This window comes from Acomys minous (assembly GCF_964271855.1).
Source record: "Acomys minous genome assembly, chromosome: 4".
In the NCBI taxonomy this organism is placed as follows: Eukaryota; Metazoa; Chordata; class Mammalia; order Rodentia; family Muridae; genus Acomys; species Acomys minous.
In genome coordinates this window covers 104,150,548-104,174,860 of record NC_140486.1, presented here as the reverse complement: position 1 = coordinate 104,174,860, position 24,313 = coordinate 104,150,548, and the positions used below count along the sequence as shown (strand labels likewise).

At 38.9% G+C, this 24,313-nt stretch overlaps 1 protein-coding gene across 3 annotated transcripts in view; it reads left to right on the top strand.

Moving 5' to 3' along the window:
- Positions 1-24,313, top strand: part of SPAG16 (sperm associated antigen 16) — an 819,872-nt gene that overhangs the window by 546,896 nt on the left and 248,663 nt on the right. For all 3 annotated transcript variants that reach the window (XM_084779848.1, XM_084779847.1, XM_084779850.1), the window contains one exon: positions 24,001-24,066. In XM_084779848.1, coding sequence (XP_084635974.1) covers positions 24,001-24,066 — 66 coding nt within the window. The remainder of the gene's footprint in view (positions 1-24,000; positions 24,067-24,313) is intronic.

The window sequence follows — 24,313 nt, the reverse complement described above, 5'->3', positions numbered from 1 at the left end:
GAGACAGAGAGAGACAGAGAGAGAGACAGAGAGAGAGACAGAGAGACAGAGAAAGAGATATTTATACAAGTTTAGAATGTTCTTCTGATCACTTCCTATTGACCTCATATCCAGTATCTCAAGCTCTGTGTCCCGTTTTAATTGTCCATCCTCAGCCTTAGTATTTTGGCTGAATATATTTCTTTTTTTGGCTATAGTCCTTGGCTTTCCTCCTGAGTCTGTTTGCCCCTTGCTCTTGGCTCCCATGCCCCTGCAGTGTCCTGCAGCTGCATCTGGTAAAAAGCTTTCCACTTGCCCTTTATTTTTGGCTCTTTTCATTTGTCCAGCTCTTCCGAATCTATCCCAGAGTCTGCTTGTAATGACACACTTGCCTCCTCATAAACAAGGTCATTCATCCTCACTTTTTCAAAAACAAAATTTTCTTTATGAGGTGTCTTTAGGTTAAATCTATACCCCAAAGATATAAATAGAATTTTTTCTCTTTCTCTACTTCCTGTTTTCTATCCCCAACCTTATAGAGCCACAATAGTTTGACTTAATAAGACATTATATTTACTGCCTTTTTCAGGTCTTTTGTTCACAGCCACTGCTAGGTCCTCCCATTATTTTTGTGGCATTACCCTTTCCTCTCCATCCATCTGTCTGTGTTCAGTGTTTAAGACTTCATACTATGTTCATTGTTGCCTTCAGTAATTCTTTCATCCCATTCTTCCTTTCACCATTAGCAGACTTGGAGCTTTAAACACCAACTATCTATTAAAATACTCTAAGAGCTTTTTAAAAAGACTCACTCATTGTGTTTCCCACAGATCTTAGTCCAAATCATGAGAATCCTTTTTCCCCATGAAAATATCCCACTAGTCATAATCACTTTCTTACCATAATTTTCATCAATTTCAACAACTGTGATACATCCTAGCCCTGTGCTCCTTTAATGTGTCATCACATTGGCACCAGGTCCCATCACGCACATGCTTTTAACCCATCATAACTTGAACTAGCTCTAGACTGAACTGCAGCTCTGTTTCCATCTTTTCCAAATCCAGGGGGTAAGTTTCTGGATGTTATTATTATAGCTTTTTCATCACTTGACATTTCCCAAGTCATCAAACCTGCTGACTCTGCCTGGAGTGTTTCCTAGCCCAAATCAGTTTTTGAGATCCACTGAGAGCTATGGGCATAACTTTAGTTTAGAGGTAGCTATACTTAGACATGGTTTCCCAATATACATTTTCCAATTCAGATATATTGGTAACACATCTTGCTTGTGGTTTTGTATGTTTGTTTGTTCTTTTGTTTTGTATTTTGTTTTTTGGATTGTTGTTGTTGTTTTTGGTTTTTGTTTGTGTGTTTGTTTTCTACCTGCTTCCATTACAGCACACTGTAAATGGAATGTTCAATACTGGGGTAGACCTACCTACATTATTACATCTTATTAAAAATTGGTTTATTCCTTGTGTGTATTGATTTACCTCCTTATTTCTATGGGTGACCATTTCAATAACATCGATATCATGTAGAATATAGATACTTATTCTGGGTTATCATTTTTGCCCAATAGAAAATGAGTTTATTTTTCCTTGAAGGAAAGCACTGGAAGAGCACTTGAGTCATGGCCTCTAAGCCCCCTGTAGGCACTTCTTCATGTTGGGCAGTCACCTGATTGACAAGTCTGGGGAAAACATGTGCAGCTATGGCTACCTTTAATTTCTCCCTAAGTTGAGAATATAGCTTTGTCTTCTCTATTGGTCAGTCAGAAAGAACTGCTTTCCAAATCCACTGATAGGTGTGGCCATGCATTTAATCCAGTGGTGGCTATACTGAGACATGGTTTTCCAATATATATTTTCCAGTTCAGCTATAATGCTAAGGCATCTTGTGTGTGGTTTTTTTCTTTGTTTGTTTGTTTGGTTTTTGTTTGTTGTTGTTGATGTTTTGTTTTGGTCTACCTGATTCCAATGATTTTCGTTGTCATTACTTCTCAAGTCAAGAGAGAGAGAACTGCACACACAACCTAAACCAATTTAAACTCTATTTTCTTTCCATCTAAATATTATCTGGGAGTCCATTAAGTGGAATTTCCATCCACTAACCATGCTCATTACAGTGTACTGTGTGTGAATGGAATGTGCAATACTGGGCTAGACTTACATTACTGCATCTTTTTAAAAAAATATTTATTCCTTGTGTCTATTGATTTACTTCCTTGCCCATAGATATGCATACATTCCCTCAACACTAAATGTGTTCCCTTAAATTGATTTTCAGTGGTGACCTTCAACTTACACAATTTTGAGACCATGAAGCATTTTTACTTTGTTTCCTCATCTCCATGTCAATGCTTCTCTTTATTTCTATTTTCCCTGCAGTCCTGCATCATCTTTGGGATGATTCTCTCTCTCAATTGTCTTTCCTGGGATTCTTAATCTACTGATTTCCAAGACTTTAATCCATCAAGCCCTTGTGTTTGTTTATATCTATATATTTTTCCATTTCCACAAAATTTTTCTTCCTGAAAACATGGGAACAACAATATTGTCATGAGCTTGAAGACCTCAACTCTCCTTATACTTCTGTTGATTTTTGCCTGTTCATGTTTTCTTCCCTTTAGCACATTCTTGAGTCATCTGTACTCTATGACCTAATTTTTTCTTCTATTTTCACAAATTTCACACTATTTAACAACCTTTAAGATTAGAAATGTCCCATTATTGATCACTTAGAAAATCATGAACATTCTATTGATAACCTTTTCTTTTAAGTCCTCACCTTATTGCACTTTTTTTTTTCTTATCCAACTCTTCGAGGGGACCTATGTTCAATTCCCAATGCCTTCATGGTGGCTCATAACCATCTGTAACTCAGATATGGGATATGACTCCATACATGCAAGAAAAATATTCACACTCATAAAATAAAATCAATCTTTTAAAAGGGGGGACTTATAGATCTAAAGTTATAGAACAATTTAGTTCAGTTAATATAGTGGGTTTTCTATGGTCTACCCTCTGCCTGATAATTTGAAAAATGTATATAGTTCTTATGATAGGATGAATATTACTTTCTATATTTACTAGATAAAGTACCCATATTCTAGGTTCATTCACCTCTTCCTAAACATTCCTGACACTGCTTCCAAGTTATAGTCACGTGTACAGCTCTTTGCCTGGCCCAGTGTTCAACTAGTCTCTACCCCAAATTTCTCAATACACTTTTAATTTCCTACTCCAGTAAGTGGCAATTTTAATTCCTAGTGACTCAGGCTCAAAATGTCAATGTCATTTCATACTTGCATTTATTAATTTCTTCACCGGTCATTATGTACCTGCTCCTTGCCAAGGATTGCATTATGTCCAAAGGGGTTACACGGGAAAATAAACAATATCAGTCCTTAGTGATCCTAGGTTCTATTAAGGGAAAAGGCTGACAACTAAACAAATGAACTAGGCTGTAAGAGCTGCTCTAGGGCTACCATGAAAAGGCTGTCAGGAGTCAGGTGGAGAGTGATTCATGTTGTGTGAAGGACCTGAAAGAACAGCTTCAGAGAAGGCCGATGCTTTACTTAAGATGTCACCAGTAGCTATGTATTTAAAAATAGAGGTAGCAAATTCAAGAACTTATTAAAGCAATATTTACAAAGTCAAAGGTTCATAACATGAAATTTAGTTTTAACAGAGTGTGGAATGAAAAGCGACTTCAATAAAGACTTTGTCTAAGAATTATTACAGAACATCTGTATATTCTCAGCCTCTGAGCTGGGATCAAAACTGATCTTAGGCCTATCAACCTAGCAACATGGATGAGAGAAATTACCAGATTTGATTCAAGTTCACCTGTTTCTCCAGTATTTGGATATTGGTTAGATCTTATTGATACCTCCTTTATTTTGTCTTCTTCATCCTACCCCATGTCATTTTTCATATTCTATTGTCCCTGGTTCACCAGCTCATGACCTTTTCCTCAAGTATCCAGACTACAGGCTGAGCAACTCATATTATACCATTCACATAATCATAAGCCTTCCAGGACATCAACTCCTACAACAATGCAGACAAATTATTCCTTGTGACACTTAGGGCCTCTCCCAAAGACTTACCCATCTAATTATGTCTTAATATGTGCTGGTCATGTTCAGTGCTGGGGTGAAGCAGCTCCCTGCCTTATCATCATATGTGACAGAGCCTCGTCCTCCCAGGCACCTCTGATTTGTGTCGCTTTTATCTTGGGCACCATCTTCCCCCTTCTGCTTTTTTGAAAGCCTGTTAACCCTTAAAATTGGATCTAAATGCACATCTCCTTGCAAGGTTAATATTTTAAATGATTGCAAACATATGCAATTGTCTTTTTCATGATTTATTCTACCATTTTAACTAATACATGAAAATGTTTATAAAGTTAACATATTAATGGGCTACCATGCATTGTTCTGATACATGTACACATTGCATGTGATCTAAGTATTCCTAGCCTAGCATTTGCTTATGTGGAAAACTGCCAGGATAGTTCGGCGTAGCTCTTGATTGTTGACTGTGGTCACTCTAATTGCAGCAGCATACCGAGTCTTCTTACTCCTTTCTAAATATAACACACACCTACTGAGGAAAATCTCTCCATGACCCCCTTCTCTCTGCCTCTACAGAACCACCATTCAACAGTTGGAGATCCCTCATATGATAATTATTCTGTCTGGCTTATTTCACTTAATGTAATAATCCACTGCACCACCTGTGTTGTTATAAGTGGGGAGACTTAATACTTCACAGATAATTTTATTTTCTAGGTTATTATATCATTCCTCTTTCCCTTTCTTCCACTCAAGCCATCCCAAGGACCCCCTCCATTGATTGTTGAAAATTCACTTTTACTTTTTAACAATGTGACCATACCCTGTAAACTTCTGATAACCATACTATCTCTTACTAGCTAGTATTCCCTATTATTTCATTTTAACCCATTGCCTTCCAAAAAGTGTGTATCGATCAGGGCTGTTAGTTTCAATATACCACTAAGTGGCATTTAAAAAAAAATCATAGTTCAAAAAATAATGAAGGTAGTAGTCAGGATAATTTCTTTTGTGACAAGAAAATGTAAGATTCTTAAAAATTGATATCCAATTGTATGTATTTTTGTTATTTCCTTTCATACTCCACTTCCCCAGACAGAAAAAAACAAACAAACAAACAAAAAAATCCAAGCAAAGTAGATCTATCCTGTGATCATGTATCAAACTCTGTTGGGAAAATGTCTTCTAGGATAAGAAAAAAAATGAATGGAAATTTAGTGAAAGAATAATAGCATTTAAAATTTACAGCAACAAATAAACCAAATGAATTAGGGTTTTTCCCTGTAATCAATGTTTTGATGTCATGTGTTTACTATTAGATTCAACAATATGGTACTGCGACATCTCTTGTGAATTTCCTCTCATGGTCTCTGTAGTAGAGCCTAGGGAACGTTATAAGTCTATATCTCAAATATTTTTTACTAGTTCAATTCTAAAAGGCTTCCAACTGAGAGAAAAATGATAGTAAAGCTAGGTAAAATAACTAAACACAGGTTCCTGATCTGTTCCAGGTTTACCTAGGTAAGCCATACAACAATGCTGGAAATATAGTGGCACGTACCGAGAGCCCAAATGAAATGTGACATTGCATTAAAGGGTGGCATACAGTGTTTGGCTCTTTTTGTTTTCTTCCTGTTTAACCAGACTGGACATGACCAGAAAGTATTAAAGCTCTTCTACAAAGGAGTTCACTTACATATTAGTTCTTCCCCTACTTATCCAGAATTTACCATGCCTCTGGAAACTGTTCAAGTTATTGGGAATATACACGTAAACTTACATCGACATTTAAATGAAAGATGTCACATTGGTAAGTATAAATAATAACATGAAAACATGACACTGTGTAGAAATTGGGATGTGATGCAGATGGGAAACTAGGCCACTATTCCAAAGTACTAAAAAAAAAAAAGTTCCAAAAACCCCAGTGAAATGAGACAGAGTTCCTATTCTAAAGTAACAACTAATTAAAAGATAGAAAGAAACCACTAGGAATAAGTTTTAAAATGGAAGTAAAGCATTCCAGGACAAGGAAGAGATAGTGTGTTGTCCATATATGGGATCAACAGGCAAAATCAAAATCTGCACAGATCTGCCCTTTTCTGCGCCTGACTGAAAATAAAAGCACTTGGAGATGAGGAAGGGGGAGGAAATGGTTGTCCTACAACTCAGAAAAATACATATAAAAAGATACCATCAGGAAAATCTAAGAAGACATTATATTTACTTTAAAAGAACTGGAATATAAATAGAAATAAATGGAAAGAAAATTGCAATATGAAAAGGAATAGAAATGTAATTGTAAAATGTATTGGAAGCATATTAAATTGGTAAGAATAAATTTATTACCACAGACAATTGAATCAATATGTGAAAGATAACTTTGTAAACTTTTACCAAAGAGTACAGCACAGAAAGAGACATTGCAGTGAATAAAAGGAAAACAAAGATAGAAGAATGAGATGGAAAATGACAACTATGGAAGTTTAAAATAACGATCCATCACACAGATATATGCTACTGTGTGCAGAGAAAAGTGCTAGAAGCACAGAACGCATGTAACAAAATATACCCTCAACCTTAATACACTTCTGTGTACAGTATGCTCTGAGCATGGCAAGACTTCTGCAGACATAGGTGGATAAAATAAAAATAACAGACACCCAAGCTCATTCCATAGTACTGAGTGTTCTGGACCAGCACTGAGGCATCATGCCCATCCTCTTTATCATGCTCTTTATTTGAAGGATAAAGCACTGGACAACCAGGAAGTGAAAAGAGGAGAGTCAGTCCCCTGGAGGGAAGGAGTTTAATGAGCTGTAGACAACCGCCAAAGGAGGTGCTGGGGCCCCTCTCCCTCCAAAGGCCGTATAATGCCATGGATGTGAAAAATATCCCAGGGCCCCAAAATAAAATGGAACAACAGCCAGATAGCTGGACAGTTGAGATGGCAGATGAGCCGGCAGATGAGATACCAAGACACAGAAAAACAATGGAAGTACAAGGGGCAAACTAAGTTCACCAAGTTCACTCTAGTATGTAAAAGATAACCTATCATTTCCAAAATAAAGTCCAGCAGTATATGGAAATGACACCAGAACCGGGGATATTAGACAGCAATCACAGAGCCTTATGAAATCACGTGGTCTGTATTTTTTTCTGTTCACACCTTGAACTGTAGCCTGCAGAGTAGGACGAGGATCGACTGTTTGGCCACTGCTGCACCATCCGAGTAAATAACTTGTGAGAGAAATCAATATTCTCTCTCACTGCGTATACAATTGAATGCAGAAGTTGCCTTGCTGAGGTAGAGACAAAATATTTGTAATAGGGACAGATGAAATGTAGCAACAATTCAATTACTAGATTGAATTAATTGATTCAAGGAACAAAGGAATTCAATTGTTAGTTGACCAAAATGGCAGTGTGACATGGAATATAAGTCAAATTGGCACATCACCTTGACATAGAAGAGAAATTATGAGCACAAATATAAAAATATAAACACAGATTCCTAATGTGACTCTAAATATTATGTTAGGAATATGGAGTGATGAGTGGAAGATGCTCTTTTGAGAACTATATGATTATGCATAATAATAAAGGTTTAAAAATACAATGTGTGTGGATGTATCAACTGACAAATGTTTATGTACTGCATTTACTGTATATAAGAAAATACCTAGACAATAAAAAAATAAAACAATTAGAGGCTGTAGTCTAGCATTTTCTAGGAGTAAGATTATAGGATTATAGCAGCTGAGGCAAAGGACTGATACTTTTCAGTGTTGTAAGCATTACTAAGGATTATCAGCAAGATCCTATATGCTTACATTACTTTAAAATGATGCTTGTACTTTGAGAATTTTGACCATAGGTTTAATAACATAAGAACACATAAATTAATTAAGCCAGAGTATAAAAAATATTAATTTTAAACACAATATCTTTTTACAACAACAGAAAAATAATTTTCTTGATTGATTATCAATGTGGGAGATCCCACCACATTGTGGGCAATGATACCTCCCCTGGGCAGGTTGTCTTGTGTTCTATTAAAACAAACAAACAAACAACAAAAAACTAGAGTGAATAAACCATGGAAAGCAAACCAAGAAGTAGCCTTACTCCATAGCCTGTGCATCAGTTCCTACCTCCAGGTTCCTGCCTTAATTCCTGCACTCCCTTGATTTTGTGCTAGACTATAGGCTATAAAATGAAAAAAGAACAAAACAGCGACAGCATAAAATGCTTTTGTCCTCAAGTTACTTCTGGTTGTATTGTCTTATCACAGCAGTAGAGACCCTAACTAAGTTACTTCCTGAACACTGAGAGCTCAAGATGTCTTTTGGAAGAAACTGTTGCTGGAGCCCAACACTTTATCATCAGTCCTCAAATCTGTTCAAGTTTCCTCAGTGGGAGGCACCACTTCTGTACTTTGTTATATTCTGTCAGTCACAGAGCCAAGGATCAAAATGGAAGAGAGTGCAATACACAAAGAATTCATCAAGCAGTTGAGCAAACCTGAGAATTTTCACATCCATAAGAGCTATTTATGCCTGGAATGGCCCCTCAACACTCCTTCCCGTATTGATTACCTGGCTGATAATATTTAAGGCATGTTTTTTTCAAATTGGTAGTTGTGCGCAGTGTGTATTTCAGGAGTAGAGCACATCCTTGCTGTGTGTAAGTCTCTAGGTTACATTCACTCAGTAAGCTTGCTTTGTTTCTCTTCTAGACCTCTAGTGTTTTTGTCCTCCTCATCCTCATTGTTGTTGTCATCTTTGGACCAACAGCCTTTGTATAGCCTGACAGACAGCTGTGTGTTGGAATGACCTTACACTCCTTGATCAGGACAACGCTTCCCAAGCCTGTGTTCAGGGACATGAGCTTAAAACTTGAAATTTTCCCACAGAGGAAATATTTACACCATGAAGTATAACAAATGACACAAATTAGAGTGCTTTGTATTTTAATCCCGTGGTCAATGATCTTGAATACATGAACGTCGAAGTTTGAGAAGCACTGGGCTAGACCATTTTTCTCAAAACCTGTTAGAATTGCATTGCCTGCTGATGAGCCTGGACTCCAAGTGTAATGCTGGTGGAGAAACTCCTTAATTGGTGCTTCTTAGCCAAGATCCCTTCTCTATAAAAATGTGCATCATAAACAATCCTTCTATGTGGTTCCTGTGCATCTAAATGGTTGCTGACCACCTCCTTAAAATATCTGCCCTAGTCTGCAGCATTCCTTAATTCCCAAATTATAATATAAAAGATCTGTGAGTCATGAAAATCAAGCCATAGACTGTGAGACCTAGTCACAGAACGTGTAAAATTAGCATGACAGAATTTCAGAACCATGATGGGTTGCCGAATGAAGGTTGGTGCCTTCATTCTCCCCATTTTAGAGCAAGGATATGTACATGACCGTCTTGTACCTAATTCAGCCATGCACACTGGTATAAACTGGTAGATAACTTGTCTTAGTGTCACAGATATACAGGTAGTGAGGAACCAAATTTGAGGAACTTGTGTGGGAGAAACTGCACCTCAGGCTCGTCATCCGTACCTTGATCCAATGTCTTTGAACGTCAAGCTGGCACACTGACTGGATGACGTTTTCGAGGAGACATGAGTAGGCATTGCACATGGGGGAGGAGTGAACTGCAGTGGGAGCCCAAGGAGCACCATTTTAAGGCATCTATGTTGGTTGTGGTGGTGTTTGTTTGTTCTCTTGCTTATTTTTCCCTAATAAGGCTTATATTTCAGGATCCTCTGTGTTCTTTTGCTGTAGAGACTATGATGAGGCAACTACAATGTGAAAGTTCTCAGTTTGTGGGAGATGTAGCTTGGCACTTTCTGAGGTTATAAAATGTTTAAAACCTATCCTTGCAGGGTTTAGGGAAAGTCCCCATGTCGCTCAAGAGCTCACCTGTGATTCACCTACGACAGTCTACAGAAGTGTGGGGATTTTTGTTTGTTTGTTTTCCATGACATCAGGGCGGACATCTCTTTGTTCTGTTCATCTCCTGATTCTTTCTTTTCCTCCATGTCAATAAGGAGTTCCATAGTCATCCCACAGAAGGTGATGAAAGGTACCCACTTTGGATGGGGGTTCTGCTGTCTCCGGCTTAGTTCAAACTTGCAATTAAACTTCTTGGAACTCTAATAGTGTGTTCAACATAGTTGTCTCACACTTTCCTCTAAGCATAACAAACATTTCCTTCTTCATCAGAGTAGCTATGACTACTCTAAGACCCTCAATGTCATTCCACAACAGAAGAAGTAAGTAGGGAGGGTCATCTGACCTTCTCCTGAGATTCCAGCTGCTCCTGCCTATTCCTCACTTCCACCTGCATAGAGTTCTGCCCAGGTTGAACATGGTCTCATGGTCTTAGGAGGTGATAGAGTCTATAAAGGGAGGAAGGCATGAAGGCTGACAGAAGAGAGGGTTCCATCCATGCTGAGGTGAGGCTTTTTAGTGGTGAACCAGCTTTGGGTCCACCCATGCTCTGTGACTAGCCCCTGACCCCATGCTCTGTGAGTTAACTTAATAATCTCATTGCCATGCCTGGTTAGACCTCAGTGGAGCCCTTTGGACTGTTCTTTGTTCATGTCTCTGAGGAAAATTTGATATAAGAGATACTAAAGGGATTTTAAATGAATATTTTTGAGTGAAACAAACAACATAAAACAAATAATAATGTTTTAGTATTTTTTTTTCTTCCTAGGTACATATTCTTATCCAAGCTTGTCAATGGTTTTAAACACTCAAATTTTCTCACTGAAAACTGGGAAATCCATATTGATTCATTATTTGAGAAAGAAATACTGCCATAAAAACTCTAGCTCACAGTATATGAGACAACATAAGTTTTGGAGACTTGTGCAACATTGTCTTGTAGTTAAGAATAAAGCTCAATGCAGGTAACATGGTGTCTAGATGATTTCATGTATTCCCCAACCTGTGACAAAAAATTTGTTTTCCACTATTCTTTTTATTTGAAATATCAGCACTTAAACAGATAATAAAATAAATAATAATATAAAATTCTTTGTGATTTTGTAGACCTGGAATAGTGGTTAAAATAACCAACTATGTTAAAAACAGATATGGCTTTTGTTTTGATTCGATTTGATTTTGTGTGTGTACCCACTTTTATTATTAAGAACTAGTGATATTGACGCTGATCTTTAATGTTTAGTTTTGCTGTTGTTCCCTCTGACCCATATATTATTTTTCCTCTTTATTTCTTCATGTTTGTTTCTTGTTGAAGCCTGTTCTTTCCCACATGAAGTTGGTAGCTCAAAACAGGAAAGTTCATCTTGTTAATTCAGGGAGATGTGGACATTTTGTCCAGGAGAAGCCATTTCCACAGACAGCCCTGGTTAATAAGCCACCACTGCACTCTTCAATCAGTGTGCTGGTCATCCTACCACAAAAGGCTCATCCTCATCAAAAGGAAATCCCGAGGGTTTCCTGCTTTGATGAAATGGAATTAATTAAATACAATCAACCATAAGGTGGCTGGAAATACATACATATATAGAAACAGCATTTTAATCAATTTTTCATGCCAGTGGGAAAGTGCTTTCTAGGCCTCGTTGCTAAGTGGCAGGCAGACCCTGCATGGAAGCGCCTGCCCCATTGAAAGCAGCTTGTTTCTTCAGCAATTTAAACTTAGAACAAAGAAATCAGAAATGCAGAGTGCTAAAAGAGATCCAAGGAGGAATTTTGTCGTGGCAAGACAAACTAACATTAATAAATGAAGCTAATTAGGCTTGATTTGCATATTTAACTCATCTTAATTACACATGGAACCAGCAAACATCTTAAAAGCTGCAATCAATCTTCCACAGACACGGTTAGTTATTTACACGAAATAACAGAAACTGGGAGCCTCCTCGTTAGTGATCACTCCGCCTCCAGGTTACATGCCAGTGGGATTAACTCAGTAGTAATCATAGGATATGTTTTCTTTAACAGTTTGTAAGCCGTAAAGTTTAAAGTTCTTTGGTTTCACACACACACAAATTTTCTCATCGCCAGTTTGTGTGTCAGATAAATTGCTCTAGTACATTAAAATATTTAAGTTTACTCAAGAAAGGATCTCCATAAATTTCTCCTGACATCGGCTTTTTAAATTTTGTAATAATATTTTTATTTACTCATTGAAATTTTTATACACTTAAACAATTTGACAGCTAAGGTAATAGCCACGATTTAATCAAGCTCCATCTCAGTAGCATAGTGTACAGGAATTTTTTTTCCCAAAGGTGGAATGAACTTTAATTCCACTCATCTTTAGACATAGGTTGCTTTCTAACCATAGGTAATAAGAGTTTGAAATAATATCCTACAATTCTCTATGTCAGTGGCTCTCAACCTTCCTAATGCTGTGACTCTTTAATACACTTCCTCATGGTGTGCTGACCCCAACCATAAAATTATTTTGTTGCTACTTCATAACTATAATTTTGCTACTCTTATGAATAATAATGTAAATATATGATTTGCAGGATATCTGCTATAAAACTCTGTAAGGGTCATGACCCACAGGTTGAGAACCAATGCCCTGTGTATGTTTATTTTTGTTTAACTGGTTAAATTTGGAGAATTTTCCTTACATAGTCTTAGGGGGTTTTTTTGTTTGTTTGTTTGTTTGTTTGTTTGTTTTTGTTTTACTATATGAAAGCATTTTCTCAAGGCATAGCAGAAATGGCCATAGGAGAGTTTTCCTCTGTATGTGGTGCTGACAGGTGTGTTAGGAATGGCCAAGTAAAGGGAGGTTTTGTGTCAGGGACACAGATCTTTATTCTGTGCAGTTGTTAAATGAGTGTGAAATTCTGATGTGTAAGGTCCATTGCTTAGAGCTCTTCTCCACAGATATCTGTCATAGAATCAGAGATGCTGAAAGATTAACCCTTTTGCCTGGGCTTCCTTGAAACTCCAGCGGTCACAGAGTAAAGAAAGGAGAGTTAATACAGAGCAAGCTTACCAAATGAAACATGCTTCCTAGAACCAGCCTCTGTGTGTTTATGAATATAAAAATATTTACTCAGCAACCCCCTATGTCCAGCTCATGGCTGTGGTTGTGAATGCGGGCAGTAGTTTTCCTAGTTTTCCTCTTGGCCGTTGCAGGCCTTGCTATGTGCGCTCTGTGAGCACGTAATGAAAGCGTACTCACTGAGACTTGCTGTGTTCCATGCAACAGGTTAAGATCTCAGCCTGTTTCATGTTGTTACCTCTTCAGAATTGTGCTACAAGCACTCGCATTCCTATATTACACATGAAAAGACTGAGGGTCACTGGTTTTAATGAGAAAATTAGCCAGCACCCTAAATCCAAAAGCAAGCAACCTCACCATTGGCCTGCTCGTGACTGCTGCAGGTGGTACAGTAATAGTCAACTGTGTTTCGGCATGTTCTCAAATAAGGCATAAAACACACAGCTTTTCATTTTGAAATTGGCTGCATATGAGCCAAACTTCACGTATGTAATATACATGGTCTCTACTTCCAAGCAGATATTTATTATAAAGTAGTATCATAGTTTAATTTTTACAACAAGCTAATGCAAAGTGAAGATAACTAGATCGTCGTTGCATGGTTGAATAATGTCTTTCCAAATCTGTGTGCTGATGTCCAGTTCTCAGTATTTCAGAAAGACCTAAGGTAATTGTTCTCAACCTTCCTAATGCTGCGACCCTTTAATACAGTTCCTTATGTTGTGTTGACCCCCAACTATAAAATAATTTTAGTTGCTACTTCATAACTGTAATTTTGCTACTGTTATGAATCATAATGTAAATATCTGTGTTTTCTGATGGTCTTATGCAGCCCCTGTGAAAGGGTCATGTTTGAGCCAACCACCAAGAGGTCAAGATGCCCAGGTTGAGAAATGCTGCTCAATGGTCTTTAAAAGAATAATTGAGGCTCTTTTGGGTTCATTAGGGTGAGCCTTGCTCAGTGTCACTGGGTTCTTAATAGAAAGCAGTTATGATGCAGACACATAAAGATACAGGAAGAAGACCACATTCATGCACAGACCAAGAAAGTCTTCCTAAAAAAAAGCCAAACTTGCTCATGCCTTGATCTTTGCCTTTTGGCTTCAAGATCCATGAGAAACTGTACATCTGTTGCTTAACCAAGCAGGCTACAATGTTTTGCTATAGCAAACCAACATAGCTGTAACTGTATCAAGAAATGAAGACTACACAGAGGTCTTTAAAAGCCAGTTCCACAGGATAGTTAAGTGTGGAGGGGTTGCGTGATTCCTCGCTTTTAAACAAACCCTTTACTGATCTGCCACTCACTGTCTGTTATAAGTTTCTTCATATTGTATTACATGCTGAGATAGGAGTGGGCTAAGGCCAGCATGACACCATGTCGGTGTTAGCAGTGCTTTTAACCAGTCAGAATAACAGAGTGCTGATCGCAGCCTTAGGAATGGGTTCTCCGCAGTAACTCTCTGTCTTATTGGCTGAAATCATGAGCCTCTTCCTAGAGTGGAGAGTGGGATATTACTTTCTCACATACTCTGGTGCCTCACCTTTGACCATGTCCCCTGGAGGGGGAGACCTGGTGGCACTCAGAGGAAGGACAGCAGGTTACCAAGAAGAGACTTGATACCCTATGATCATATACAGGGGGAGGTAATCCCCCTCAGGAACAGTCATAGGGGAGGGGAATAAGGGGAAAATGGGAGGGAGGGAAGAATGGGAGGATACAAGGGATGGGATAACCATTGAGATGTAACAAGAATAAATTAATAAAGGAGGAAAAAAAAAGAAAGAAAGTGTGGTCATTGAAGTTAGCTGTCATTGATTAATTAGATGGCTTTAGAACCAGTGCTGGGGCTGGAGAGATGGTTCAAAGGTTAAGAGCACTGGCTAGTCTTCCAAAATCCCTGAGTTCAATTCCCAGCAACCAGATGGTGACTCACAACCATCTATAAGGAGATCTGGTGCCCTCTTCTGGCGTGCAGGCGGAATATTGTACAGTGCTGATTGCGTATTTGCAAGCAAGGCTGTAGAACTGTTGCTAACTGGTTGACTTTGCAGCCAGCTCTGGTACTTGTCACTATGGATTTGGAACAACGTTTCTCTTCTGGGGAAAGTGGTGACTTTTAAAAATCTCAGTAGTCAACAAAAATTAGTAAGTTGACTATAGAGTAGGAAAACAAAAATTAATCTATAGTTGCTATATGTTTTTACTTGTGTACATGGATCATTTTATAAAAATCTTTCTGAGTATTTAAAATATTACCATTTTTCTATGGTATAAAGTAAAAGGATATATATGTATATATAATATATATTGTCATAAAAATAAATGTAGAGCTTATACAAACAAGAAATCATAATGATTTTGCCATTTCTGTCCAATGCCACCATTCTACTCTATCCCTCCAAAGGCATACATATATATATACAGTGTTCCTTTTATGTGATAACTGAGATAGGCATACAAGATAGAGATGGAAAGTGGTTGTAGGGGCACAGACTAGTCCATAAAATATGCACAAGACAGGATCTGCAGTGATAGCCTCTGAGGTTGATGTGAGAGGGGGCACTAACCTTTCATTAAATAATGTTTCTTAATATTGATTTTATAGCCACATTCCATTACATTTCTTACAAAATATAGATAATAAAAACATTTTATCTATTTTTTTATTTTTTTATTAATTTATTCTTGTTACATCTCAATGGTTTTTACTACAAGGAGTATGCAGAGATTTGTAGAGGAATGGAAATATTCCAGCTCCTAGTCTAAATATCAGTTATTCAGATATACACATAAATGAACATCATTAAACTAAGTTCTTAGGATTGTACATTTTGGTGGCTGAGAAATCAGTTGATAAGACCGTGGACTGATCTTGCTGAACATCCAGATTTGTTTCTTAACACCCACTGTCAGGAAGCTCACAGCAGCCTGTAACTGGACTTCCAGGGGATCTGATACCTCTGGCCTTTGTGGGCACCAGAACTCAAGGGCAAGTACCCACACATATACTTAAGTAAATATATATATACTTAAGAGAGTTATACATTTCCCTCTATGTACTTTACATGCTCATTAGATAAAAATCACTAGCCCATCCAAAAGTCAATGTATAATATAGCTTGGGAGCTGGAGAGATGCATCAGTGGTTAGGAATGTATACTGCTCTTCCATAGGACCCAAGTTCAATACCCAGCACTCATCTCAGGCTGCTTACAGTTACCTCTAACTCCAGTTCAAGGCGATGCAATGTCTTCTTCAGGACTTCTCAGGTACTGCATGCATGGGCATGCATGAAAATAATTAAATATATAACAGCTAAGCTTTTATGTACATTATAGTAAAAAGTAAATATGTGACCACTTAACTCTTTAATAATTTTGGTGCTATTATAAGTGTTTATTTTGGGATTTTTGTCATAGAACTATTTTTCAAAATGTTTATAAATTTGGAGTTGTTTGCTTTGAGAGGGCAATCAGATTGGCCTCCACCTCCCACCAGCACCTCTGCCCCAAGTGTGAGATCACAGGTTTGGGCCACCACACACACTTTCATGTGATACTGATGATCTGCTCTAGGGCTTTGTGCATCCTAGGTAAGCATACGCCAACTGCCCTACATCCCAAGATGCCTTTTAAAGCTTGTTTTTATCTTGAGTTAGACCTTTAATGGATTATTGTTACAATCTTTTATATGGCACTATTAGGAACATGGCTTTTTAATATTTTAAAGAGACAAGCTTTTGTCAGGTAACACTAAGTTGTGTGGCAACTCCCTCTGGACATCATGATGTTTGGATCGGGTATCTGTTCTTCATAAGTGGGAGATGGAGCATCTCTGCTTATCTTAGTCATATAAAAACCTAAGATAACCTCACGGCTATTTTAACTAGCTGGTTTTGTGTGTCAACTTGACACAAGCTAGACTCATCAGAAAGAAAGGAGTCTCCTTGAGGAACTAACTACTCCCATGAGATCCAGCTGTAAGGCTTTTTCTCAAATAGTGACCAAAGAGGGAGGACCCAGCCATTTGTGGGTGGGTCCATCTTTACCCTGATGGTCTTGGGCTCTATAACGAAACAGGCAGAACAAGCCATGTGAAACAAACCAGTATACAGCACCCTTTAATGGCCTCTGTATCAGTTCCTGCCCTATCTGAGTTCCTGTCCTGGCTTCCCTTGCTGATGAGCAGCAATATGGAAGTGTCAGCCAAATAATCCCTTTCCTCCCCAACTTGCTTTTTGGTCATGGTGTTTCACTGAAACAGAAACCCTAAGACAGCCACCATCATGTGTGCTGTAAACGCCAGCTGAAAGAAGAAGGGGGAACCCCTAGAGGCTACTGCTCCCAAAACTAAAGGACAAAAAAGTGCAGGTGGAAGAAGAGGATTGGGTATGTCTTATTATTTATTCACCAGTCACTTCATCTTCCTGCACACAAAGGGGTAATTAGACAAAAAGGATTGGAATTAGACAAAATGTGACGTTACCGCCTTGCTTCTGGCTTTCTTTCATTTGTTGGCATGGGTTCAATGCCTGTTTACTCATCTCTCAAATGAGAAATATAATGAAACCCATCATACAGGATTGTGCTCTTAGCGCAGTACTTTAGAATCATAATAAATAGTAAATATACAGCTTGCCTTCCGGCTTCAGTTTTCACTGCTCTACAATTGTTCGAAGTGTTAAGAGGCAACGGCAGCACTCATGTGCAAATATTCTCTTGTGTTTGAACCATCTTGCAGCAAAGGTGGGGAAATCCAACTGTGTACCCATTCCATGTCTTGACTGATGATGGTGAAAGGAAATAGTAGGGAGGACGTTTTGTTCTGTTATCACTTTTCAGGTTTCATTTGTGATCTCTGTGTCAACTTGCTTACTCCTTGGCTGAGTGTCTGTTTCTGTTTATCAAATTCTTCAAAAACTGTCTTAAGGCTTGAGAATAATACATACATTGGAGACCTTGTTTTTCTTGTGTGGCTTCAGTGACAGCTGGAATTAAGACTGAGTCATCTTACTTAGTGGTGAGTTGTTGGAAGATTTTCTGTTGGTTGCATATGGACATCAGTAGAAGGAGTTGATTGTTGAAATCCTAGGGTTCGACACAGCAGAAGCTCACTTGTCATTCATAGGCTAACCAGTGGGAAGAGTCCAGCTGACGGAGTATCTCTTGTGGTTGTTCAGAAAGGTAGTTTCTTTCTCCTTTATGTTCCCCCATCATCTAGGTTCTCAGTGTGCAAACTGTAACTGGAGAAAGTAGTTGAAGGATTATATGGTATATTTGGGGCTTATTTTACAATGGGCTAGGCATAACTGAGATGGATTTCATGAAAGGCTTTCTGCTAATGTGGAGGAAGGCTGTAAGAGGGAGGGCAGGGATATTAGATACGAAACATCAAGCTGTGTTTGAGTTGAAAGTGGAATAGTGATAAGAACACATATTTTTTGATGTGTTCTAGTAGCAGAGAAGCAGAAAGTGAAGGATGAAGCGTACTGGAACTATTAAAAAGAAAAAGCAGGAAGAACAGTGTGACAGCTCCATGTTTTTATGACACTGCTCCCTTACAATTGGGTGTGGAGCCTGTAGGAGAACAACTGCCCAAGGTTCACAGTGGTCTCAGCCAGCCCTGCTGAGCCCATGAGCTTTCTCTTCCATGAAGATGTTGAGCTGCAAAGTCTGTTTCCTCGCCACCTAAACATCTGCGGCTAGCTTCATCAGATTCCTTCTCTCTCCTTTCCTTTACTCAGGATTTTATTCTGTTGCCTAGGCATATTGTCCTCAAATGTGTGAACCAAAATCATCCCATCCCCCACCTCAGTCTGCTGTGTACTGGGACAAGCACCACACATGCACTGGGACCTGGCTTCCGTGCTTTGTTCTTTTATCATTTTATTTTATTTTTTAGCCCAGGAAATTGAAGGTCTGTTATCTTGGTTGCAAAGCTTTATGAATTCACTATTTTTTCCCTCTCCATACATATCTTCAACTAGTGAGAAAGTCATGAGGTCATAGTCATGTGGTCCAGACATAATAGGGCTGGTCTTTTTACATGAAGAGGAAAGACATTTAAGGTGACACCTGCACACCAAAAATAACACTATCACCAAGAACCTAATTAGCCAGTATATTAGTGAGGATTTTTGTTTGCTTGGTTGGTTTTTTTGTTTGTTTGTTTGGTTGGTTGGTTTCATTTTGGTTGTTTTGTTTGTTTGTTTTTCAAGGTGGCAGACCAAAAAAAGAATGGAAAAGGAAGATAATGGGAAGAGAGAAAAGAAAGTAGGAAGAGGGGCAGTGGAGGATGAGAAAAGAGTTGGAAGAGTAAGAGTAAGAGAGAGGATAGAAGGGTTGGGAAGGAGGAAGACGGAGAGAGAAGATGGGGGATGGAAGACAAGAGCAGAGCAGAGACAGGACATACTAGAGGAAACCTTGCTCTGAATGCAGACTGATTCCAGAAGAGAAGGGGAAGGCTCATGAGTTCTGGACACCTGCTTGAGGTGAGATGCTGAAAGTGTCTCCAAGGCCTCTCCTGTGTTGTTATTCAATCATTCCTTAACCTGATATGTCAGTGCTATTGGAATGCTCAGCCAATGAAATGTATAAAATATTGAAGGAGCAATATATAGTGAAAGAAAAGAATGGTAAAGTATGTAAAGAAGAGTAAAGATCAGAAGCCGGGAACCAATGGCTGTGGCTGTTAAGAAAGAGCTTGGGATTTGTCTTGATGTCATAAATGTGGGCGTGGTTAGACATAGGAGAATTGCTTTATCTGGTTCCATGCTGTTTGTGAGAAGAATGTGTGGCACATGGGTAAGAGAGGAGAAAGAAACTAATGGGGAAATAAAATACTGTCCCCACCAGGGAAGCAATAGAAGTGAACAGATAATGGGGAGAGGCACTGAATGGTAGGTGGAGATGAAGGGAAGGAAGATGTCAACAGTCACATACACAGGTTCATGGCTGTCTTTTTTGTTTTGTAATTGATGATGCCATGTATATCCATTATTAAGTAATGACTTGCTGCCAGAGAACCAGCAAACAGACAGCCTTCTTTATTATATTACATCTGACAGTCTCTACCACGTAGGTCACCAGTCCTAACAGATGTCACAAGAGCAATAAATAAGGTTCATAACATTGACTAAGAATCCGTCACTATCCCTAGGTCTGAAAGGGCAGAAGGAGGACATGAGTGCATGCACTGTATGCTTTAGCTACAGCAAAAGGTATAACAACAGAAGGATGGAGTTCAGACCATGGACCCAATAGCAGTTGAGCTGAAGGGAACAGAAGCAGCCATTTATTCATTCCACTCTTCTGTTGCTCTCTGAATCCTGAAGGTATTTTTTTTGTGGGGGAGTGGGGTCACAAGTTATATTATTAGTGGCTTTGGAGCAGTGGACCAAGGGTAGCAAGCCCATCTGCATAGGTCAAACCATACAGATAATCTCTTTAAGGAGCTCAACAGAGAGAAGGGCAGAGATGTCCATCAGGAAACCACGAGGATTTCAGCAGCCATCTGCCTCTGCCATGCACATGTTCTGGTAGTTTATTTCAACTTGACTCAAGATAGGCTCATATGGAAGAGGGAATCTCAGTTGAAAATATGCTCCCATAATATTGGGTTTTAGGCAATCTGGGTGATATTTTCTTGACCAATGATTGGTTTGGGAGAGTCTAGCTCCCTATGGGTAGTGCCACCCCAGGATTGGTCATCCTGAGTGGTACAAGAAAGCAAGCTGGGAAATCTGTGAAGAGTAAGCCAGGAAACAGCACTCCTTTATAGCACTTCCTGCCTCTAGGTTCTGGCCTTGAGTTCCTACTCTGACTTCCCTTAATGATGAAGTGTCACCTAATAACTTTAAGCTGAAATAAATGCATTCTCCGACAGGTTGCCTGTGGCCATGGTTTTATCACAGCAACAGAAGCCCTGACTAAGACAGCACATATTTGCCTTATTGTCTACATGTGCATCACATGTGTACAGGTGCTTTGGAGGCCTGTAGAAGAGGGCACTGGGTGCCTAGAATTGGAGTTCTGTGCAGTGTAGGAGCTTAGTGTCAAATTCAGGTTCTCCACAAGAGTAGGAAGTGCTCTCACCCTGAGAGCCATCTCTTCATCCCAAGTGCAAATACTTGTCAAGCTCTTCCTTTGTGACAGGACGCACACTGCATTTCTGTCCAGCATTAGTTCATTCCTACCAACCGAACCAAAGGTTAGACACTGTTACTTCCTTGTACTCAGAAGGCAGTGACAGTCCAGAAGTAAGGGCATGGGGTGGTTTTAAAAAGCCTTCTGCCTTTTCAGTTCCTTTGAACAAAACCAATTTTGACAAGAATTCATCAGAGAAGGTATTCCACATTTCAGTGTGCCATTTTGGATATTGCTTTTGATTAATTCTGTTTGCAGACTAGAATATTAGTAACCCATACACCCTCAGTGCCTCAAAAACGAGTAGATTCACTTTTATCTTGGGAACAAAGCTCAATAGAAACACTTTTTAAACTTCCCTTAATTCATGAAACATTTATCTTCAAGTCAGGTTTTGTTATAGCCGCACAAATGTGGACAGTCAGCATTTCCATTATAAGCGGTGCTTCCAGGGCTGTTCAAGGAAGCCTCAGAGAGTTTTCTTTGAATTAAAACTGGGCACTCAGGATTTGAATCCAGAAACTATATTTTCACTACCAATTAATCAAATAATTTAAAGATTCTCAAATTGGAAGCAGACAAAATACAAAACTTTATCTGTGCAAAAAAAGAAAAGTTTGAAGAAAAATCTTTCAACTTACAACTTCATGAGAATATGTAACATTCATTGTGCTAGTATAATATTGCATTACCTTATAGTCATCTCAAGGAAAATGCAGTTGAAAAGTCTATAATAAACACGGTGGTGATTATAACATCTTAGGCTCGGCCTGTTTGGCTTTGTGAGTAATTTATTTCTACTTTGGGAATTGGGATGATTGTGTTCCTTGGCATAATTGGCTTAAAGGGCAGCCGCATGAAGAAACCGGATGATAATATCAAGGGGAGGGAAGCCGCCCCCAGAGACTGTCACCATGCTTCTGTGTGCTCTTTTATGAACTCCAAGCTTATGTGGAGAAATTCTGAACCCTGTGCACGTGGATTAGTAGCACGCATTAAGTCTGCAGAGACACTGGAATTTTAAGTTGCTGAACACAACGGAAGCCATGAGTCCTAATCCAGCCGCGTAACTAAGAGCTTCCAATATTATCTACTTTAGGAACGTCCCTGTCCCCAGCCAGCTACCCTGATCTTCCTTGTTCTTTCAAAAACATGCCTGCAGTCTCCACACCTGGAAACGTGTGCTCTGGCCTTCACTGTAGGAGGAGCATTGACAAAAGCAGATCCTACTAGCATGTCGGATCTCCCCTACTAGCTGCAGGCTTTGTTTAGACTTTACATTTTGGTTAAAGCCAAAGGGGCTTGTCTGTCTAATCATGTGTTTGCCAATGGATCTTTATAACACTAAGGGAAATTTGTCCTGTGCCTTCTGAAGGTTTGCTAAATGATCCAATACAGACACAGGTGAGATAAAAACAAAAGCCAAAAACCATACAAAGTTACTAACCTGCCCATTCATGCAGGGAGCTCAAAGGAACAGCTGCCTGAGACTGAATACCTTCTTTGTAGGAAAGAAGGAAGTGGAGGCCGGGCCCATCTTAGAAGACCAGCAGCGGCTTTGGGGGAGATTGATTGGGCCCAAAGGATAGACAAGAGCTGAGAAATGGTTCTGGACCTGGAGAGCAGAGCAGAGTTTCCTCAAATGACGTCATTCCCCTTCCTTTCTGCTTAATCTTCCCTGAACAAAGAGATTTGGGGAGGTTCTAAGAATGATGGCATTATTTTGTGGGGAATTTCTTCAGACACATGAAGGAGCTTCAGTGGGCACCTCCTGTACGTGGGGGAGGAAGAAAGGGGAAACAGAACTGATCTGGACTCTGAGGCCCTCTCTACCTCAGCATGCCCAAGTGGCACTTATTGCTGTCATTTTTCATCCCCAATATGTTTCAGCTATCTATGATCTGGTTGGATGTTTTCTTATCATTTGTAAGCACATTCTCTGCCTTTTAAGCAAAATAGTTATCTCCTCTCACTTACAGTCTGGGAGCAAAAAGGTATAGTTTATTTTGTAACATAGGTAGCAGGCACATAGAATTATGCCAAACATTATCATTTATTCAGAAACTGTTTGTCGGATAAATTATTCAATGAAATCTGAATTTCAAAGTTCATATCAAGAATCTCCAAACAGTTGTAATCTTCCCTGCTTCTAAAGGTGTTATTTTCCAAATATAGTCAAGACTCTCCTTGAACAATATTATCAAGATGAAAGCCTCAATGAGTAGCCTCCTCACTGCGGTGTGCAGACATTTAAACTGAACCTTGGAGAATTTCATATTTAATTTTGGATACATTTTAGAAGAGGTAAGGCGACTGGAAAGAAATCTGTCTGTCTGCCACAAAATACATAAATGCTTCTTGTGTAAAATACCGCCATACATGTTCTATGCCATTAAATATATGTAATAATCATATAAAAACGGAGCTTTGAAGAAATGTGAAATTGCATTCTGACCTTATAATTTTAAGGGAAAAAAGATAGATTCACACCCCCACCCCACCCCCCGCTTCAGCAACAGTGGAGATGCCATCTGTTAAACAAATTACCATGCGAGCCACACCTAGATGTCCCTGCCTGCTCGGGGGACTAAATAGGAAGAGTGGAATTCCAGCACAGAGCGCCACACCATAAAACCTCAAATAAACCCTGCCGTGATCATTTGGAATGGTACTTGATGTCGTGTCTGCTATTTTATTTTCTATCATAAGAATGCATTTTTATAGATAAACTGAACATTCCTTGAATGAATAATAAACTCCTCTCTACTTTATCTCCTAGGGTAAATGTGAACAGTCTCTATATGGTCACATGCATTCCGTCAATGATGCCACCTTCACACCTAGGGTGAGTTTAAGTCTCCCAATAAACCCATATAATTCTTTATATGTCAAAATTAACTTTAATGAAAGTAATTTCCAAGGTAAAATAAAAACTTAATAAGCTGAGGACAACAAATGAGAAATTAATTGTAAATAACAGAGAAATGTGTTGAAAAAGATGGGTACAAGAACTTTAAAGCTCACAAATAAACACATACACACACACACACACACACACACACATACACACACACACACACCTTCCTTAGAGC